The sequence below is a fragment of the Jaculus jaculus genome, chromosome 2, assembly GCF_020740685.1.
Source record: "Jaculus jaculus isolate mJacJac1 chromosome 2, mJacJac1.mat.Y.cur, whole genome shotgun sequence".
Taxonomy (NCBI): domain Eukaryota; kingdom Metazoa; phylum Chordata; class Mammalia; order Rodentia; family Dipodidae; genus Jaculus; species Jaculus jaculus.
In genome coordinates, this window is record NC_059103.1 from 10,137,231 (window position 1) to 10,156,733 (window position 19,503).

Here is a 19,503-nt window from a genome sequence, read left to right on the forward strand (position 1 = left end):
AGTTCTGTACAAGTCACAACCCTACCACCTGACAGCTTCCTAACGACAGTCCTGTCTGAGGGATCAACCACCACTCCAAGCACCAGTTCTCTACATAGCACAATGAAACCATCAGACAGCTCCCAAACCACAGTTGTGTCTGAGGGATCAACCACCACACCAAGCATCAGTTCTCTACAAGTCACAACCAAACAATCTGACAGCTTCCAAACCACAGTCCTGTCTGATGGATCAACCACCACTCCAAGCACCAGTTCTCCACAAATCACAACCAAACCATCTGAAAGCTACCAAACCACAGTCCTGTCTGAGGGATCATCCACCATTCCAAGCACCAGTTCTCTATATGTCACAACCAAACCATCTGACAGCTCCCAAACCACAGTCCTGTCTGAGGGATCAACCACCACTCCAAGCACCAGTTCTCTACAAACCACAACCAAACAATCTGACAGCTCCCAAACTACAGTTCTGTCTGAGGGGTCAACCACCATTCCAAACTCCAGTTCTCTACAAACCACAACCAAACCATCTGACAGCTCCCAAACCACAGTCCTGTCTGAGGGATCAACCACCATTCCAAAAACCAGTTCTCAACAAACCACAAAAAATCCTTCTGACAGCTCCAAATCCACAGTCCTGTCTGAGAGATTAACCACCACTCCAAGCAACAGTTCTCTACAAACCACAACCAAACAATCTGACAGCTCCCAAACAACAGTCCTGTCTGAGGGGTCAACCACCATTCCAAGCGCCAGTTCTCTACAAACCACAACCAAACAATCTGACAGCTCCCAAACCACAGTCCTGTCTGAAGTATCAACCACCACTCCAAGCACCAGTTCTCTACAAGTCACAACCAAACCATCTGACAGCTCCCAAACCACAGTCCTGTCTGAGGGATCAAGCAACACTCAAAGCACCAGTTTTCTACATGTCACAACCAAAATGTCTGACAGCTCCCAAACAACAGTCCTGTCTGAGGGATCAACCACCATTCAAAGCACCAGTTCTCTACAAATTACAACCAAACCACCTGACAGCTTCAGAACCACAGTCCTGTCTGAGGGATCAACCACCATTCCATACACCAGTTCTCTACAAAGCACAACCAAACAATCTGAAAGCTCTGAAATCACAGTTCTGTCTGAGGGATCAACCACCACTCAAAGCACCAGTTCTTCTCAAATCACAACCAAACCATCTGACAGCTCCCAAACCACAGTCCTGTCTGAGGGATCAACCAACACTCCAAGCACCAGTTCTCTACAAAGCACAACCAAACCTTCTGACAGCTCCCAAACCACAGTCCTGTCTGAGGGATCAACCACCATTCCAAGCACCAGTTCTCTACAAACCACAAAAAATCCATCTGACAGCTCCAAATCCACAGTCCTGTCTGAGGGATCAACCACCCCTCCAAGCACCAGTTCTCTACAAACCACAACCAAAACATCTGACAGCTCACAAACCACAGTCCTGTCTGAGGGATCAACCAACACTCCAAGCACCAGTTCTCTACCAACCACAACCAAACAATCTGACAGCTCCCAAACCACAGTCCTCTCTGAGGGATCACACACCACTCCAAGCTCCAGTTCTCTACGGAGCACAACGAAACCATCTGACAGTTCCCAAACCACAGTCCTGTCTGAGGGATCAACCACCACTCCAAGCAACAGTTCTCTACCAACCACAACCAAACAATCTGACAGCTCCCAAACCACAGTCCTGTCTGAGGTATCAACCACCACTCCAAGCACCAGTTCTCTACAAACCACAACCAAACCATCTGACAGCTCCCAAACCACAGTCCTGTCTGAGGGATCAACCACCATTCCAAGCACCAGTTCTCAACAAACCACAAAAAATCCATCTGACAGCTCCAAATCCACAGTCCTGTCTGAGGGATCAACCACCCCTCCAAGCACTAGTTCTCTACAAACCACAACCAAAACATCTGACAGCTCACAAACCACAGTCTTTTCTGAGGTATCAAACACCACTCCAAGCACCAGTTCTCTACAAGTCACAACCCAACCATCTGACAGCTCCCAAACCACAGTCCTCTCTGAGGGATCACACACCACTCCAAGCACCAGTTCTCAACAAACCACAAAAAAACCATCTGACAGCTCCCAATCCACAGTCCTGTCTGAGGGATCAACCACCACTCCAAGCACCAGTTCTCAACAAACCACAACCAAACCTTCTGACAGCTACCAAACCTCAGTCCTGTCTGAGGGATCAACCAACATTCCAAGCACCAGTTCTCTACAAACCACAACCAATCCATCTGACAGCTACAAAACCACAGTCCCGACTGAAGTATCAACCCCCACCGCAACCCCTACTTCCAAGGAAATCTCCAGTCACTCTGCAAGCCACCTAACGGCAGTCCTGACTGTAGGATCCACCACCAAATCCCACATCACTTCTCCGGAAAGCATGAGTCCCTCCCACACCTATCAAACTCTGCTCCTTACTGAGGGATCAACCTGTGTTCCAAGCATCACACCGGTGGAAAGTACAACCAACACATCTGACAGCCACCAAACGACTTTCCTAACTGAGCGATCAACCCCCACTCCAAGCCTCACTTCAGCTGAAAGTACTTCTAGTCAACCAGACAGCTCCCAGACCACAGTGCTGACTGTAGCATCCACCACTCTGCCAATCATCACTTCTGCAGAAATCACAATGAGTCCAGCGAACAGCTACCAAGCCACAGTCTTCTTCAAGGGATCAACCAGTATCCCAAGCACCACCTCAGCAGGAAGCGCAACGAGTCAATCATACAGCTCCCAGACCAGAGTATTGACTGTAGGATCCACCACCACTCCAGGCATCACTTCTGCCAAAAGCACAATGACCCCAGCTGACAGCCACCAAACCACAGTTGTGTCTGAGGGATCAAGCACTACTTCAAGAACCACTTCTGCTGGAAGCTTGATGAAGACATCTGAAAGGTACCATACTGCAGTCCTGAATGAAGGATCCACCACTGATCCAAGTATCCCTTCTACACAGAGCCCAACAAAAACATTTGAGAGCTACCAAACCACAGATCTGACTGGAGGATCCACCGCTACCCCAAGCACCACTTCTGCAGAAGGCACAACCAAGCCATCTGACAGCCACCAACCTACACTCCTGCCTGAAGGACACACCAGCAGCCAAAGCAGAACTTCTGAAGAAATCACTGGTCCATCTGACAGTCAACAAACCACATTTCTGACTGAAGGGTCCATCACCACCTCAAGCAAAACTTCTGGAGAAAGCACAGGTCCATCTGACAGCTATCAAACTCTAGTCCTGACTGAGGCATCAACCACTATTCCAAGTATCACATCCATGGAAAGCAAAACCAAGACATCTGACAGCCACCAAACGATTGTCCTGGCTGAAGGATCAACCCCCACTCCAAGCATCACTTCTGTAGAAAGCACAATGAGTCAGTCAGACAGCTCCCAGACCACAGGATTGACTGGAGCATCCACCACCACCTCCAGCATCACTTCTGCATTAAGTTCAACCCATCCATTGGACAGCCACCAGACCAGAGTACTGGCTGAAGGCTCCACTGCCCTTTCTAGTGCCACTTCAGCAGAAAGCGCAACAACGCCATCCAAGAGCTACCATGCTACAGTTCTGACTGAAACACCTTCCACTGTTCCAAGCATGACTTCTCTACGAAGCACAACCAAACCATTTGACCTCCACAATACCACAGTTCTGATGGAAGGATCCACCAGCACCCCAAGGCTCACTTCTGAAGAAAGAATCACCAAACCATCTGACAGCCACCAAACTACAGTCCTGACTGAGGGATCAGCCACTATTCCTGGAATAACTTCTGCAGAAAACACACCAAGTCCTTCTGACAGCCAACACACCTCAGCATTGAGTGAGAGAACTGTCTCCACCCCAAGGGTCACTTCCCTGGAGAGCACATCTAAGATAGCTGATAGTTATCAAACCATGGTCCCAACTGAACCCACAACCCCGAACACCAACATCCCATCTGCAGAAAGCGCAGTCAGTCCTTCCGATACTTTCATCACCACAGTCCCAGCGGATGGAGCCACCACCACTACTGCAAACATCACTCGGGACACAAGCACATTCATCCCTCCTGACAGCTTCCAAACCACCAGCCTGCCTGAAGGATCTACAGTCTCGCCCACCAGCTCAGGGTCAGCACCTACATCCATGCCTTCTGACAGCTCACCAGCCACAGAACTGCTCCACCAGTTCACCACAGACTCAAGGAACCCACTTGTGGAACCCACAAGTCCTGCTTCTTCCCAATCCAACACCCCAGTTCTGGCTGAGCTCTCTACCACCTTATCCATGAGCTCAGGTTCTCCATACACAGCTGTTTCACCCAGCAGCTCCCAAACTCCATACCTGATTGAACAATCTACATCCTTCCCCAGCAGCTCAAGTTCAGTCCACCACACATTGTTGACCAGCCTGGTTGGACAATCAACAACCCACCCAAGAAGTTCAAGTTCACTTTACGCATCATTACTCCCCACGGACACCCAAAGTACATTTGCTACCGGGGGAGGGACCGCCGTCACAGGTCAGCTAGGTATAGCAAGCACAACTATGTCTTCTGCTAGCTTCCAAACCACTCCCTGGACTGAAGTAGCTACAACCTTCCCAACAAGTGCCGGTTTAGAACACACAATAGTCCCATCTGGCAGCTCTTCTACCACTGCCCTGGCTGGAGAAGTACCAACCACCTTGCCAACCAGCTCTGGTTCCACATATTCAACTCCTCCATCTGTCACCTCTCAATCTACCGTGATGACACAAGAATCTACAGTCCTGCCAAGCACTCTGAGCTCAGCCCACACATCCGTGCCCCCTGAAAGCTCCCGTGCCACAGTCCTGGAGAAAGGCTCCACAAACAACCCTGGTAGCCGAAGTTTGGCATATACAACGGTAACCATGGACAGCTCCCAAACGGCAGTCCTAGTTGAGGGGTCAACAACGCGCCCAAGCAGTGCAGCTTCATCAAGCCCAGCCACGTCCCTTGAGCGCTCCCAAGGCCCTGTGGTACCTACAAGCTTGCCAAGCAGCCCTGGGGCAGCGCACAGTACATTGTTACCAGGCAACTCCCCAACCATGGTTCTCACCCAAGGTCTGACAAGCCAGCCTGGCTCAGTGCCCACCACAGCACCCTCAGACACCTCTGAATCTACAGTCCTGTCTCAGGGATCTAGAACCTTCCCAAGCAGCTCCATCTCACCCCACACAAGCATGACCACCGAAAGATACCAATCCACAGCGCTGGCTGGATTGTCCACACTCTTGCCCAGCAGCCGGGCTCCCGCATACACCACAACATCATCAGACAGCCCCACACCTTCAGCGTCGACGGGAGAATCCACACACTTCCCAAGCAATCCAAGTTCACCACCCACGACAGCGTCATCTCACAGCTCCCGAACCACGGTCACATCTCCTGCATCTCCCGCTTCTTCCAGAAGCCCAGGCTCGGCCCAGGCGACAGTGCCACAGGACAGTTTCGAAACCACAGCCCCTGACGCCTCCTCAACTTCTTCCACTCCCGGCTTCTCCTCCCCGCCGGTCTATGACTCATCTTTAGCCACTACAGAGTCATCTAGTTTTCCTTCTCTCTCCTCCACTTCACTTCTGTCTACCTCTTCTCTCCACTACCCAGCGTTCAGTAGCAGTTCTACGGTCCAGCCCCCGTCCCCAGACACGGGTACCACTTTCACACCGACTCAGTACATGTCTTTGCCACCAGCAAGTAAGTTCCGTGCATGTTACTCTGTTCTCCTCAGTCCAGTCTCATTCATTGGTTCTTAATTGTTTTTTTTTCCTGTGTGTTTCATATTCCATGTTTCTAGTTCTTTTCAATCATTGATGTATGTCATACACATTGAGAAGGGTTGTCCTTTTCAGTGGGGGATGTTGATACGGCATCTCATAATGTAGTTCAGGCTGACCTCAAATTTGTGATCTCTTGGTCTCAGCGTGCCCAGTGCTGGGTTGTAAGGGTGTGCTGTCATCCCTGGTGTGATGTTGGCCTCTTTTGATTCATGAGGCTCTTTTCCTTATTTGTTCTCTTGTGGTTCTTATTTCCTTATTCCTCATTTGCTTCCTGCTTTGGAGAAAGCTAACAGCTGGAAACAGGATGGGAGTGGAGAGTTCTCAGATAATGCGCCGTCACCGGGTCCTATCCCCTTGTCAAGTGCAATGCCTCACCACCAGTGTTCCCGTCTCTCAAACCTCCTTGATGACCTCAGTTTATTTTGTCCTTTCCCAGTGGATTGTCAGAACGGGGGAACATGGAATGGAAGACAGTGTGACTGTGCCTTGGGCTTCACCGGCCAGCTCTGCGATTCCCTGATATACTCCTTCCCCGTAGGTAATGACTCCTCTGAGAACCGCAGCCTTCCTCGCACGCCTTGGCACATGAAGTGACATGGTTGTGTTGGAAAGACTCACCATTCCCACTGCTTCACTGTGCAGGGAGAGGAGACAATGGGATCTTCTCTTGTCCAGCCCAACTCTCAGGGAGCCCACGGTCCTTCTGCCTCCACCTTCGAGGTCCCTTCCCCTCCCCTCCCTTCCCTGCCCCTTTCCTAAAGAAGTTCTTGTTCCAACCCTTCCTGAAGTCCAGCTCTTCCTGGGTCTCCGTTTTGGTGTCCAGCTTGGTTTCCAAAGACAAGGGGCAGCGGCTGGGGAGGTTGCCCAGTGGTTATAAGTGCTTGTTGCACAAACCCGACAGGCTGTGGCAATGAGCAGCAGAGTCAGGATAACCTCAAAGCCCATGGGCCAGCTAGTGTGGGGTTCACAGTAGCAAAACCAGAGACCCTGCCTCAAATGACATGAAAAGCAAGGAGCAACTCGCCAACATTGTCTTTGGATCTCCACATGCATGTTGTGGGATGTACCCTTACACATGTACACACACAACAGGAGTCAGGAGCTGGGGAGATGGCTCAGTCTGCAAACTGCTTGCCTTGCAAGCAGGAGGCCCCGAGTTTGATACCGAGAATCCATATTAAAAAATCAAGCATGGACTGGAAAGATGGCTCAGTGGTTAAGGTGCTTGCCTGAGAAGCCTAAGGACCCATGTTCAACTCTCTAGATCCCACATAAGCCATATGCACAAAGGTGAAGCCAGCGCAAGGTTTCACAAGCCCACTGGGTGGTGCAAGTGTCTGGAGTTTGATTTCAGTGGCTGAGGCCCTGGTGCGCCAACTCTCTCTGTCTGTCTCTCTAAAATAAAAAAAAAATTTTTTAAAAGTGAAGTATGGTGGGACACACTTGTAATTCAGGTACCAGTGAGGCACAGATCTCAGGAACTTACTGGCCAAGCAACCAGTCTAGCCTACACGGTGAGATATGGGCCAATGAGAGACTTTGTCACAAAAAAAGTGGAAGAGTCCCCCCCAAAAAGACTTCAGAGGTTTTCTACTGGCCTACACACACACACACACACACACACACACACACACACACACACACACTATCTACTGCCCTTCCCTCCAGGAGACCCACGGGCAGAGAACTTACTGAGCGCTCAGGACATTCCCGGGGGTTCCTATCTCACGCTCCCTGTTGCCCGTTCCCACAGATATCCCAGATGTTATCAACGCAACAGTGACTGTGATAGTCAAAGTGATTCACAGGAACTTCACGCAGGACCTGAATAACATGTCGTCCGAGGCGTATAAGAATTTCACCGCGCTCTTCCTGAGCCAGGTAACTGCAGGAGGTGCCCCGTCCAGGGACGGGGGCAGGCGCTCATCTGAGCTTCACAGCTCAACAGACCCTTCTGCCCCTCCCAGAGTCCCGAGCAGAAGCCCTCTCAGAGCTCACACCCTTACCTGCGTCTTGGCAGAGGGATCTTCCTGTCCCAAAGGCAGCCTGGCACTATCGTAAGACAGAGCATGCCTCAGCCCTGTGTGATACCTGTGGTTTCTTTCAGATGAACAAAGTTTACAAGGGTGACGACCTTCCTCAGTACAAAGATGTGATCATTAAGAAACTGCGGTGAGTCCGTGAGGGGACCCCATTCTGTCTCCCTGCTGTCTTGGTTTCTCTTGCCCGGAATGGTTAGAGGATCAACACCAGGCTGAGCCAGAGGAACTGCAGCCTGAGGGCCCTGAAATAACACATTCAATAACTCACTCACTTATTCATTCACAATGTTTATTCAGTTATTTGTTTGTTCATTCATTAAGCCGTGCTTTTGTCTTCATTCATTCTTTTTTTTTTTTTCCGAGGTAGGTGGCTCAGGCTGACCTGGAATTCACTATGTAGTCTCAGGGTGGCCTCGAACTCACAGTGATCCTCCTACCTCTGCCTCCCGAGTGCTGGGATTAAAGGCGTGCACCACCACACCCGGCTTCATTCATTCTTTATCATTCATTCACTCAACAAACTTTTCTTAGAAGCCAGCCCTAATGGGGTTGTTGGAATACACTTGTAATCCTAGCATTTGGGAAGCTGAGGCGGGAGGATGAGGAATGAAAAGCCAGTCTTTGTGTCTGGCTAATGTGGGATCTGGAGAGTCCAAAATCGGCCCTTAGGCTTCACAGGCAAGAGCCTTCACTGCTAAACCATCTCTCCAGCTCTTCTTCCAGTTGGTTGAGACAAGTTTATGTAGCCCAGGCTGGTCTTGAACTTGTGATTCTCCTGTCTTAGCACACGCTGCAGGGCCCCTATTATGTCTTCTCCATTTCTCCCCTTGCTGCTTGGGTCCTGCTTGCTGGGTGGGTGAGGAAGGTGGATGAAATGATGAAACAACTCTGCTTCCAGCAATGGCAGCATTGTGGTGGAGAGCGATGTTGTCCTGGAGACAAAATACACTCCGGAGTACAAGGCACTGTTTGATGACCTCAAGGCGATTGTGAAGGACAAGATCGTGTCTGAAACCCAGACTGATGGCAATGGTGATATTTCCCAGTGCCAAGGTAGGCTCACCCGAACCTCTGTGACCTTGGAGGGAGAGCAGGTCTGGGACTCTCCCTCCTCTTTCCTCTCCTTCCTATCTCTTGGATCACCAGAGCCTGCACCACAGGAATCCAGAAACCAGCCAGGCAGTGCGGGTGTGGTAGCTCACGCCTGCAATTCCAGCACTCAGGAAACTGACTGAGGATTGCCATGAGCTCAGAGCCAGCCTGGGTGGGCTACATAGTGAGTTCAAGGCCAATCTGAGCTATCACATGAGATATTGTCTCAAAAAGAAAACAGTGGGGCTGGAGAGATGGCTTAGCGGTTGAGGCACTTGCCTGCAAAGCCTAAGGACCCACCTTCCACTCTCCAGATCCCACATAAGCCAGATGCACAAAGGTAAGGCAAGTGCAAGGTCGCACATGCCCACTAGGTGTCGCAAATATCTGTGGTTTGCTTTCAGTGGCTGCGGCCCTGGTGTGCCAATTCTCTCTGTCTCTCTGTCTCTCTCTCTCTCTCTCTCTCTCTCTCTCTCTCTCTCTCTCTCTCTAAACAACAAAAAAGAAAGCAATGATTCAGAAACTCCCCTGTGTTCCCCCCACGCTATTCTGCTCCTGCCAGCCTTGCCCCCAGTCCCGGGCTGAAGTTGTTATTCTCCCCATGTCATCCCATCATGCTCCGTGTCAGCCTGCTCACAGGCATGGCGGCACATCTGCGGATCTAGCAGTGAATCACTATGGAAGGCTGGCATAAAAGAGGAAGAGGAGGAGTGGAGAGGAAGAAGAGGAGGATTGAGAGAGGGAGGAGGAGAGAAGGGGGAGGAGAGGGGGAAATGGGAGGAAAAGGAGAAGGGGGACGAAGGATAGAGGATAGTAGGAGGAAGGAGAAGAGAGGATGAGGGAGAGGAAGGAGGAGGCAGGAGAAGAGAAAGAAAAGGAGGAGGAAGAAGAGAAGGAGGATGAGGAGGAGAGTAGGAGGAAGGAGGAGGTGAAGGGGAGAAAGAGGAGGAGGAAGAGGAGGTGGGGGGAGGAGAAGAGTGGGCAAGAGGAGGGGTAAGAAAAGAAGGAGACATACGAGATAGAAGAGGAGGAGAGGAAAGGTGTGCGGCCTGGCCATACCCAGCAAGGCAGAAGGAAGCTCCCCCACCCCCTCACCCAGCCTCCTCTGTCCTTGGCAGACGCCATCCTGTGTTACAACGCTAACGTCACCACCGTGAACACTCCAAGGCTTAGCTTTGACCCCAAGGGTGAGTCGCTGTGTTGAGCCGTGGACCGAAGGGGGTGGAGCGCGGGGTGGTCATCGGGGCTCCAGGGTGGGCTCCCGCCAGGCTGACGCGCGCGCTGGCATCCCTCACTCTAGAGCAATGCGCCCAGAAGGCTGCCCCGGGCTTCGGCCAGCACTACTACCCCGACGAGCTGCAAGGGAGGCTGACCTGCGTGAACAGATGCACCCCGGGGACAAAGTCACAACTGCAGTGCAACCTGGGCCAATGCCAACTGCAGCGCACGGGCCCCCGCTGCGTGTGAGCGCCCCAGCCCTTAAGCCTCCCTCCTGCCCTCCTCCCAGGGGACGGTCCTGCCAGCCCCAGCGTCCGCCAGGGGGCTGGGATCGCAGGCCTGCACCACCATGCCTTGAAGGATGGCTTTCCTACCTGTGGGTCTTTCTCCAACCCCGTGGGTCTCTTCTGTCCCTGCGTGGTCCCCCGCGCCCGGCCCCTTGCGAGGTGGGCGAGTGTGACGTGGGTACATGACGAGTCCCTCCTGCAGCGGCCGTCCGTCTCGCGCATCCCTCTTTCCTCTAGCCCGCTCTCCCGTCGCCCTCCAGCCCCATGAGAGTGATGGGCTGACGCATCCCGGGTAACAGGCATTCTAGGGCCTGGCCAGCCCTTTCCTGAGAAACGTCAAGCCATCCGTCCCATGGGGCTTATCACTTTCTGTATTTCCTCTCCCCACCCTTCCTTTCATGGGTGCCCCTGGAAGCCTGGTAGCCAGGATTTAGTGCTTTGCTCACCCTCCTTCCTGCTTTCCTTCTCTCTCTCTCTCTCTTTTCCTCCTTCCTTCCTTCTCTCCTTCCTCCCTCCCTTCCTCACTTCTTCCTTTCCTTTCTCCCTCCTTTCCTTCCTTGTCCCTTCCTTCTTTCTTCCCTCCTTCCCTTTCTTTTCTTCCTTCTTTTCTCTCTTTCGTTTCTTTCCTTGCCCCTTCTTTTTTTTTTTTTTTTTGCTTGTTTATTTATTTGAGAGCGACAGACAGAGAGAAAGAGGGAGGGAGGGAGAGAGAAAGACAGAGAGAGAGAGCATGGGCACACCAGGGCCTCCAGCCACTGCAGACAAACTCCAGATGCATGTGCACCCTTGTGCATCTGGCTAACGGGGGTCCTGAGGAGTCGACCCTTAAACCGGGGTCCTTAGGCTTCACAGGCAAGCGCTTAACTGCAAAGCCATCTCTCCAGCCCCCTTCCTTCTTTAAAAAAAAATTTTTTTTTGTTTATTTATTTATTTAGTTTTCCAAGGTAGAATCTTACTTTGGCTCAGGCTGACCTGGAATTCACTATGTAGTCTCAGGGTGGCCTTGAACTAATGGTGATCCTCCTATCTCTGCCTCCCAAGTACTGGGATTAAATAAAGGATTACGCCTGGATATTTTTTATTTATTTATTTGACAGAGAAAGAGGGGGGGAGGGAGAGAATGAGCACACCAGGGCCTCCAGCCACTGCAGATGAACTCCAGATACGTGTGTCCCCTTGTGCATCTGGCTTATGTGGGTCCTGGGGAATCAAACCTGGGTCCTTTGGCTTTGCAGGCAAATGCCTTAACTGCTAAGCCATCCCTCCAGCTCTCTCCTTCTTTCTTCTCTCTCTTTCTTTCCTTCCTTCCTCTCTCCCTCCCTCCTTCCCCTTTCTTTCTTTCTTCCTTTTATGACATTTATTTTTAGAGACAGGGTCTCAAAGAATAGTGAGTTCTAGGCCCAGGCTGCCCCTCAGACTTGAAGCAATGGTCCCTGTCTTTACTCCCCAGAGCTCGATTACAGGCCTAAGCCACCTCCTAGCTTTATCAGTAATTCCCCTCATCCCATCTCAGCCATTAGCACGTCTTGCTGTGGCAGGAGGGTCACATTCCTAAGATCATAAACTAAACTACAGGACATAAAACACGATAAGAATCCCAGCCGGGTGCCAGCTGATGGGCAAACATGTGGTTGGGATGTGGCACCCAGCTCCCTGGATCCTGCTGAGCTCTGATCTTTCTTTTCTGAGTCTTCCCCACCTTATAGAGTCAGGGACCCAGGCTTCCTGGACACCCAGCATTGACATTCAGGAGAAGGGATATCTAGGCTCCTGGGCTTTAAGGCCTCAAAATTCCCTTCGGGAACTGGAAGGCCCAGAAGAGTGACCTGAGGCTCTGTGTCTCCCCAGATGCCCAAACACGGACACCCACTGGTACTGGGGCGAGGCCTGTGAGTGGAGAACCAGCAAGAGGCTGGCACACGGGCTGGTGGGCGCCATGCTCGCTGCGCTGCTGCTGTTCGTGGTCCTCCTAACTGTCTTTGTCGGCAGGTCGCAGAGAAAACGGCGCAGGTGAGCTTGTGGGGCCAGGGGCCCTGAGCACAGGCAGAGGGGACGGGATGCGGAGCAAGGACCTGGAGCAGCCCCGGCTGAATATCCCAAGGTGCTGTTTGTCACCTGCCTGGCTGTCAGAGGCCAGCCGAGGACTAACAGGATGGCCTGCCCCTCCCATCCCCTTCCGCATTGCCACAGAGGCCTTGTGATAGGAGGAGATAAGTCTGTTGGGCTGAGAAATAGAAACAGAAACTTAAGCACCAAAACTACAGGATGACATTACCTGCCTTTTTTTTTTTTTTAATTCCTTGGGCGGCCTCAGAGCAGCACCCCTACCACTAGAAAGCGGGGTCCTCCGGGGCTCCCCCTGCCTAGCTGTAGCTGGGCTTAGATACACCCAGCTTAAGACCTGGCTGGAAGTGGGCTGTTCAAGGGACTACTGCACTATAACAATGTCCCTATTTCATTATTTGTTTAGATTTTGTTTTAAATATTTTGTTAATTTTGGACAGAGAGAGAGAGAGAGAGAGAAGGAGAGAGAACAGATGCATCAGGGCCTCCACCCACTGCAAAGGAACTCCAGACTCATGTACCCCCTTGTGCACCTGGCTCACATGGGTCCTGGGGAATCGAATCTGGGTCCTTTGGCTTCCCTTACCCGCTAAGCCACCTCTCCAGTCCTTGTTTAGTTTTTGAGACACTGTGTTGGTGACCTTTCTCATTGCTGAGACACAATGACGGACAAAAGCAACCTAAGGAAGGGTTTATAGTTCAAAGTTACGGTCCATCAAGGTGGGGAAGGCAGGGCGGCGGCAGGAGCGTGAAACAGCTGGTCACGCTGCGTCCATGGTCAGGAAGCAGAGAGATGAACCCCTGTGCCCAGTTAGCTTTCTGTTTTGCATTCAGTCTGGGACCCCAGCCTGTGAAATGGTGTAGCCCACAGACAAGGCTGGTCTTCCCACCTCAATTAACCCAACCTAGAACATCCCCCACTGGCATACCCAGAGGCGAGTTTCCAGGTGATTCTAGGTCCTGTCGAGTTGACAATCTATATACACCACCACAGTGTTTCATGTAACCCTAGCTGGCCTTGAACTCACTAAACAGCTGAGGCTGGCCTTGAACTCCTGATCCTCGGGTCTCTACCTCCTGAGTGCTGGGATTATGGGCATGTGCCTATAATAGGTTTATGTGGTTCTGGGGCTGGAACCCAAGGCCTCATACATGCTAGGCAAGCACTCTATCCACTGAGCTACGTCCCCAGCCCCACAATGCCCCCAATCCACACCTGAACAACGAGGCCCATGAGGGTACTGACGGGCATCTGGGAAAACAGGCCACTGCCCTGAAAAGTGAAGTCTTCATTTCCCACTTCCACTACTTTGAAGGACAGGGCTGACAGTGTCCTGGGAAGAGCTCAGGGTCAGGGTGCGCTGGGGCCCCTTATAGACGCCCCCACTCTCTGGCTACTCACACCACTGCTGTTTGCAGGCAAAAGTACGATTTCTCTCAAGAATGGCCGAAAGAAAGCTTTCTTGGGACCTTCCAGAGCACTGGTGTCTGGGAAGGTAACTGTCCTTGGGACATGGGTGGGGAGCAGGGAGGTGCTCGCGGCTATGGGTGGCGGGGTCACAGGTATCTTTCCTGCCTTGCGTGGCCCTGGTGACAGTCCACCCTCCATCCGTCACTTCTTCCTGGTGCACACAGCACTGCTGACCTGTGGTCCCCCTTACCGACCCCCTCAATTTCCCACTGACCCTCTGTCCTTTCTTGGCTTCACCATCCCTCTCTCTTTCTTTCTCCCTCTCTTTCGCCTTTGTAAACACTGCACTGCTATCTGGAAGGCTCTGCTCCTTATCTCTGCAAGCTCCAGAACCCCAGTTTAGACCCCATCCCCTCCAGGGAGGCCCCCTCTTGCCCTTCAGTCTCCACTGGCTCCAGAGCTCAGGGACTCCTGGTGCTGTGTCTGCACCAGTTTACACCCATACTGGTATTTTTACAAAATTAAATTAAAATTTTTTTAATATTTTATTTTTATTTATTTATTTGACAGAGAAACGGGGGAGGAGAGAGAGAGAGAGAACTGGCACACCAGGGCCTCCAGCCACTGCGACTGAACTCCAGATGCGTGTGCCTCCTAGTGGGCATGTGCAATCTGGCTTATGTGGGATCTGGAGAGTCGAACAGGGGTCCTTAGGCTTCCCAGGCAAGCGCCGTAATCGCTAAGCCATCCCTCCAACCTTAGTCATCCCCCCCGCACCCCCCACAAATCTTTCCCCCAGCAGCATGGTGGCCTTTACCAGGCCCTGTCCTGAGAAAGCCCAGGCTTCCTGCTTTCCCAGTTCTGGCTTTTTGTTTATTTGTTTTGTTTGGTTGGTTTTTGGTTTTTCAATGGAAGGTCCCGCTGTAGTCCAGGCTGGCCTCGAGCTCACCAGGATCCTCCTACCTCTGCCTCCCTGAGTGCTGGGATTAAAGGTGTGCGCTACCACACCCGGCTGCTTGCCTGTTTTTAATGTGTGTGTGGGCGTGTGTGCGTGTAGGTGTGCGTAAGCATGTGTGTGTAGGTCAGAGGACAACCTTGAGGAGCTCACCAATTACACTACAGGGTGGCGGGCCGGCGGGCCAGCGAGTCCCGCTTGTCCTTCTGTCTCCGTCTCCCCTGTCCTGGGTTCACAAACACATGTGCGCCACCATGTCCGGCATTTTTACATGGGTTCTGGGGATTGAACTCAGGTCCTCATGCTTTCAAGACAAGCACTTTGCCAGTTGAGCTGTGTCCCCAGCTCTGTTTGCTTGCTTGTTTGGACCAGGGTATTATTATACAGCCCAGGCTAGCTGGGAGCTTGTGACCCTCTTGCCTCAGCTTCCCAAGTAGCTGGGATGACAAGCTTGTGTCACCGTGCCTGGCTTGGTTGCGTTTCAGAATCGGAATAAGGGTGGCTGAGGGGGTCAACGTGGCAGCTGGGGGCTAGGTAATAGGACAAGGAGGCTCAGGGGACAGGAGGTGAGCAGGAGCCAGGAGAGGCAGTTTGGAGGGAAGCCAGGTTGCTGGCAGGCTGGACAGGGAACCAAGAAGGGGGCCAGAGGGATGGCTTAGTGGTTAAGGCACTCGTCTGCAAAGTCAAAGGACACAGGTTCGATTCCTCAGGACCCATGTAAGCCACAAGGCGCACAAGGTGGTGCACACATCTGGAGTTTGTTTGCAGTGGCCAGAGGCCCTGGTGTGACATTTTTTCTGTCTCTGTCTCTCTCTGTGTCTCAAATAAATTAATTAAAATATTTTTTTTAGAAGTTAAGAAAAGGAATCTAGGAAGAGTCTCAGAGCGTTTGAGCCAGGCCCAGCAGGATGGTGGCCAACCTCTGCCTGAGTTGCATAGCCACAGGAGAAGCAGATGTTGGGGCATAAGGAGCTGCGGGCTTGTTGAGGTGCTGAGGGTGGATGAGTCTACAACCTAAGGGTGACATCAGGGGACAGAGTGGGGGAAGGTAAGAGTGGAAATTGAGTCAGGCGTGGTGGCACATGCCTTTAATTCCGGCGCTCAGGAGGCAGAGATAGGAGGATTGATGTGAGTCTGAGGCCAGCCTGAGACTACGTAGTGAATTCCAGGTCAGCCTGAGCTAGAGTGAGACCCTACCTTAAAACCCATCTCCCACCAAAAAAAAAAAAAAAAAAAAGAGTGGGCATTGAGGAGAGTGAGGGACAGGCCTTCTAGAACCATCTAGAAGTGCAGGCATTACAGGAAGTACTCTAAGAAGGCAGCTGAGAAATGGCTGAGACGGGCAGACAATACCAGGCCTGGGCCTGGAGTTCAGGAGTTCAGGAGGATGTGTGAGACTCAGGAAGTGAGCGGGGCACGCCAGGGACGGGATGGGGATGGAGGGCAGGTTCCCAGCACAGCTGGGCTCTGTCTGTTATGGTTACTGTTGCCGTGGGGCTGGGAGGGCAGGGGCCACCTGTGACTCAAGTGCCTATTACACGCTCCACCCCAAAGAGGTACCTCTCACTGTGGCAGTAACCCCAACCTCTCCGTGGCTGTGACCTTTGACTATCACATAGCTCTGGGAATTGCGCCTCTGCCTCCCCCTGTCACCAGGTGCCACCTCCCAGACACACGTCAGATCCACCCACATCCTGTCAAGAATTCTCTGCATTTTCATGAACCCCCTCCTTCACTTGTCCCCGTATAGCTCCCAGATTCCCGTGGGGCTGCTCACAACCCATCGCCTCTCCCCTACAGGCCAGAATCTGAAAGGGGGCAAATTTGGCCTTGAGAAAGGATACAGCCACTTCCGCCCCTCCCTGCAGAACGTGGACCCCAGCACTGAGGTGACTAGGCGAAGAGCTTCCCCTACATTTGGGGTTTCCACAGCCCCACACCTGCCATGTCCCCACCTTCATCCTCTGCCTTCATCTGTCTCTCCCACCCCGCCAGGTCCACTTTCAGAGGCCCAAGGTGGTGACAGCGGCTCCCTGAGAGGGACAGTGGCGTCCCCCTCACCTGCAGTCCAGATGGGGACAAGAAAGTAACCACAGAGGGTACCACAGGTGTCCGCGGCTGGTCAAGAGGCGGCGGGCGTCAGGCCCTGGAGCCCAGCACTCTTCCCTGAGGTCTACAGGGAACAGATTTGGCCTTTGCTTGCCTGCCAGGACCCATGAAAGAGAGGGCCCTGGCTGTGAGCTGGGCCCCGGCCCCTCCTCCCCCGTGACCCACCCTTCCAGGAACCTAGGCTCCTGGACACCCTGCCATCCTTACTTACTGACTCCCAGTGCTGGCCTACTCTAGAATTTTCCTGTCAATAAAAGAAACTCGTCAATGCACAGTGGTGTGAGAGGTTTTCTTCCTTCCTCTGAAAGGGACTGGCCAGCAGCTTGAGGGCAGGGAGAAGGTGTGGGGGAGGGAAGCAAGGGAGGCCAGATGGGCCCGAGAAAGACGTCCTTCCCGGAAAAGGTAAGCCTCCACCAGAGTTGAATTCCCTTTCCTGCCCCTTCTCATGAGTCCTTTGTCTGCTCCAGCTACAGGGGCAGGGCTGCGCGCACCTCTCCTGCACAGGCGCGGTAGGTGATCTTCTGATCTGAGTTGGGGAGGGAGGAAGGAGTAGAAAGAAAGAGGGAGAAAGGGTAGAAAGAGGTGATGGCAGGTGCTCACAGGGGGCCATATGCCTACCTCTGAACCTACAAATTCAAGAACTCTGAACTGGGGCTGGAGAGATGGCTTAGCAGTGGAGCCGCTGGCCTACAAAACCTAAGGACACAGGTTCGATTCCCCGGGACCCATGTCAACCAGATGCACAAGGTGGCGCATTCATCTGGAGTTTGTTTGCAACGGTTGGAGGTCCTGGTGCGCCCATTCTCTGTCTATCTGCCTCTTTTTTTTTTTCTCTCTTTTAAATAAATAAATATTAAAAAAAAAAAGAACTCTGAATTATCCCAAGGTTGGGCCCTAGGCCAAGTGTAGTCATAAGTTGTCTTGCTGCAGTACCTACAGCGCAGAGAGAGGGGCGTGAGGAGGGGGTGTCCCTCAGGCACTGGAGTCAACCCCGGGGTGTCCCCCTCTCCTGCTTAGGTCCCATCTTCTTGACCATCTCCTCCCTTCCACCTAGCTGCTGCGGGTCCCCGCGCTGCCTCTCTGTTGGGGTGAAACGTGTGGCGACACGGCACAGCCATGTGCAGTCTGCCCAGGGAAGACAACCCCTCCCTCTGCCCTTTGGCCCGGAGTGGCCCGCACCCCTCGTCGTAAGAGAAGCTCCCGGGTTGTCTCCAGTTCGCATTGGCCCCTCTGGTCCTCAATAGCTCCCGGGAGGGGGTGGGTGGGAGGGCAAAGGTCTCCTGGCCCTTTTTATTTCTGGGGATCCCTGGCTGCGCATTCATTTTGCCCGCGAAGGGGCCGCGGCGCTATGTCGGGGCGCACGACCCTGGCGCTCTGCGCGCTGGCGCTCCTCCTGCAGTCCCTGCCCCGCCGCGCGGCTGCCCGGGAGGGTGAGTGTCCCCTGCGCTGTCCTCCACGCCCCTCTCCCCGCGAGCCCGCATCCCTGACCTGCCGAGCTTCAGGGTAGAGCTGCCTCCTGGGAGGGGGGGGGGAGGTCCTTCCACCTGGAGCTCAGCATTCGTGCCCCCTGCCCCTTCCCCCTAGTAGACGGTGGGGAAAGAGCAAGTCTTCCGAGCCACCTCCAAGTTTATCTCTGCGACCTGTGACCACTTTGGGAAGTGAGCGTGAATAACACCTGTTGTTGACGCAGCTACAGCCAGGGTGAAACCAACTCTTCCAGACGGGAAGACGGGCAGGGGGTTAGACGTCCAACCCATGTTGCCAGTCCGCGTCTACCTGCTGGATTTCTGCATCGAATTCTCCCCTAGCTCCCAATTCCGCCCTAAGTCCCCTCCCCCCAGAATCTTTACTTGAGTGGGGGTGGTGGGAGGCAAGGGGACGGAAGTGCTAAAGCAGGGTTTTGCTAAGTAGCCCAGGCTGAACTTTTTTTTTTTAATTGTTTTCAAGGTAGGGTCTCATTCTAGTCCAGGCTGACCTGGAATTCACTATGTAGTCTCAGGGTGGCCTCGAACTAGCGGTGATCATCCTACCTCTGCCTCCCCAGTGCTGGGATGAAAGGCATGCGCCACCACACCGGGCTTGACCTGAAACTTTATATGTAGCCCAGGCTGCCCTTGGGTTCCCAATCATCCTACCTCAGCCTCCCGAAGTCTGAGATTATGGACATGTGCTACAGGGTCTGGCCCCTAGGGATTTCTTTATGTACTACAAGACATTTGCCTCTTGATTCTGAGGTGGGTTTCATTGAGTTGCCCAGGCTGCCTACTCTAACTTTTGTCCTGGTACGTCTGCACCCCACCCCTGCCCTGTTGCCCTGCATCCTGACGATGTCACAGACCTGTAGCCACGATATTTCAGCACTGCAGGTTCTAATCCTGTTACAAACCAGCTGTGTGTCATGAGGCTACTTCATACTCGCTGGCCTCAGTTTCTCCCCTGAGAAGACAAGGGTGGGGT

General features: G+C 52.8%; 2 protein-coding genes across 3 annotated transcripts in view; both read left to right on the forward strand.

Annotated features, from left to right (window-relative positions):
• Positions 1-12,412: 12,412 nt before the first annotated feature.
• Muc12 (mucin 12, cell surface associated) lies at positions 12,413-17,152 on the forward strand. Of its 2 annotated transcripts, XM_045142721.1 has the most exons (3): positions 12,413-12,517; positions 13,991-14,067; positions 16,933-17,152. In XM_045142721.1, the coding sequence occupies exons 1-3, from the start codon at positions 12,444-12,446 to the stop codon at positions 17,025-17,027; spliced, it is 246 nt and encodes an 81-aa protein (XP_044998656.1). In that variant the 5' UTR covers positions 12,413-12,443; the 3' UTR covers positions 17,028-17,152. The 2 variants fall into 2 exon arrangements, 1 of the variants encoding a protein (XP_044998656.1); XR_006635712.1 differs by lacking the exons at positions 12,413-12,517; positions 13,991-14,067 and adding an exon at positions 16,760-16,826.
• Positions 17,153-18,394: 1,242 nt separating this feature from the next.
• The window catches only part of Muc17 (mucin 17, cell surface associated), a 53,635-nt gene continuing 52,526 nt past the window's right edge, over positions 18,395-19,503 (forward strand). Inside the window, exon 1 of the mRNA XM_045142857.1 lies at positions 18,395-18,476. Coding sequence (XP_044998792.1) covers positions 18,395-18,476 — 82 coding nt within the window. The remainder of the gene's footprint in view (positions 18,477-19,503) is intronic.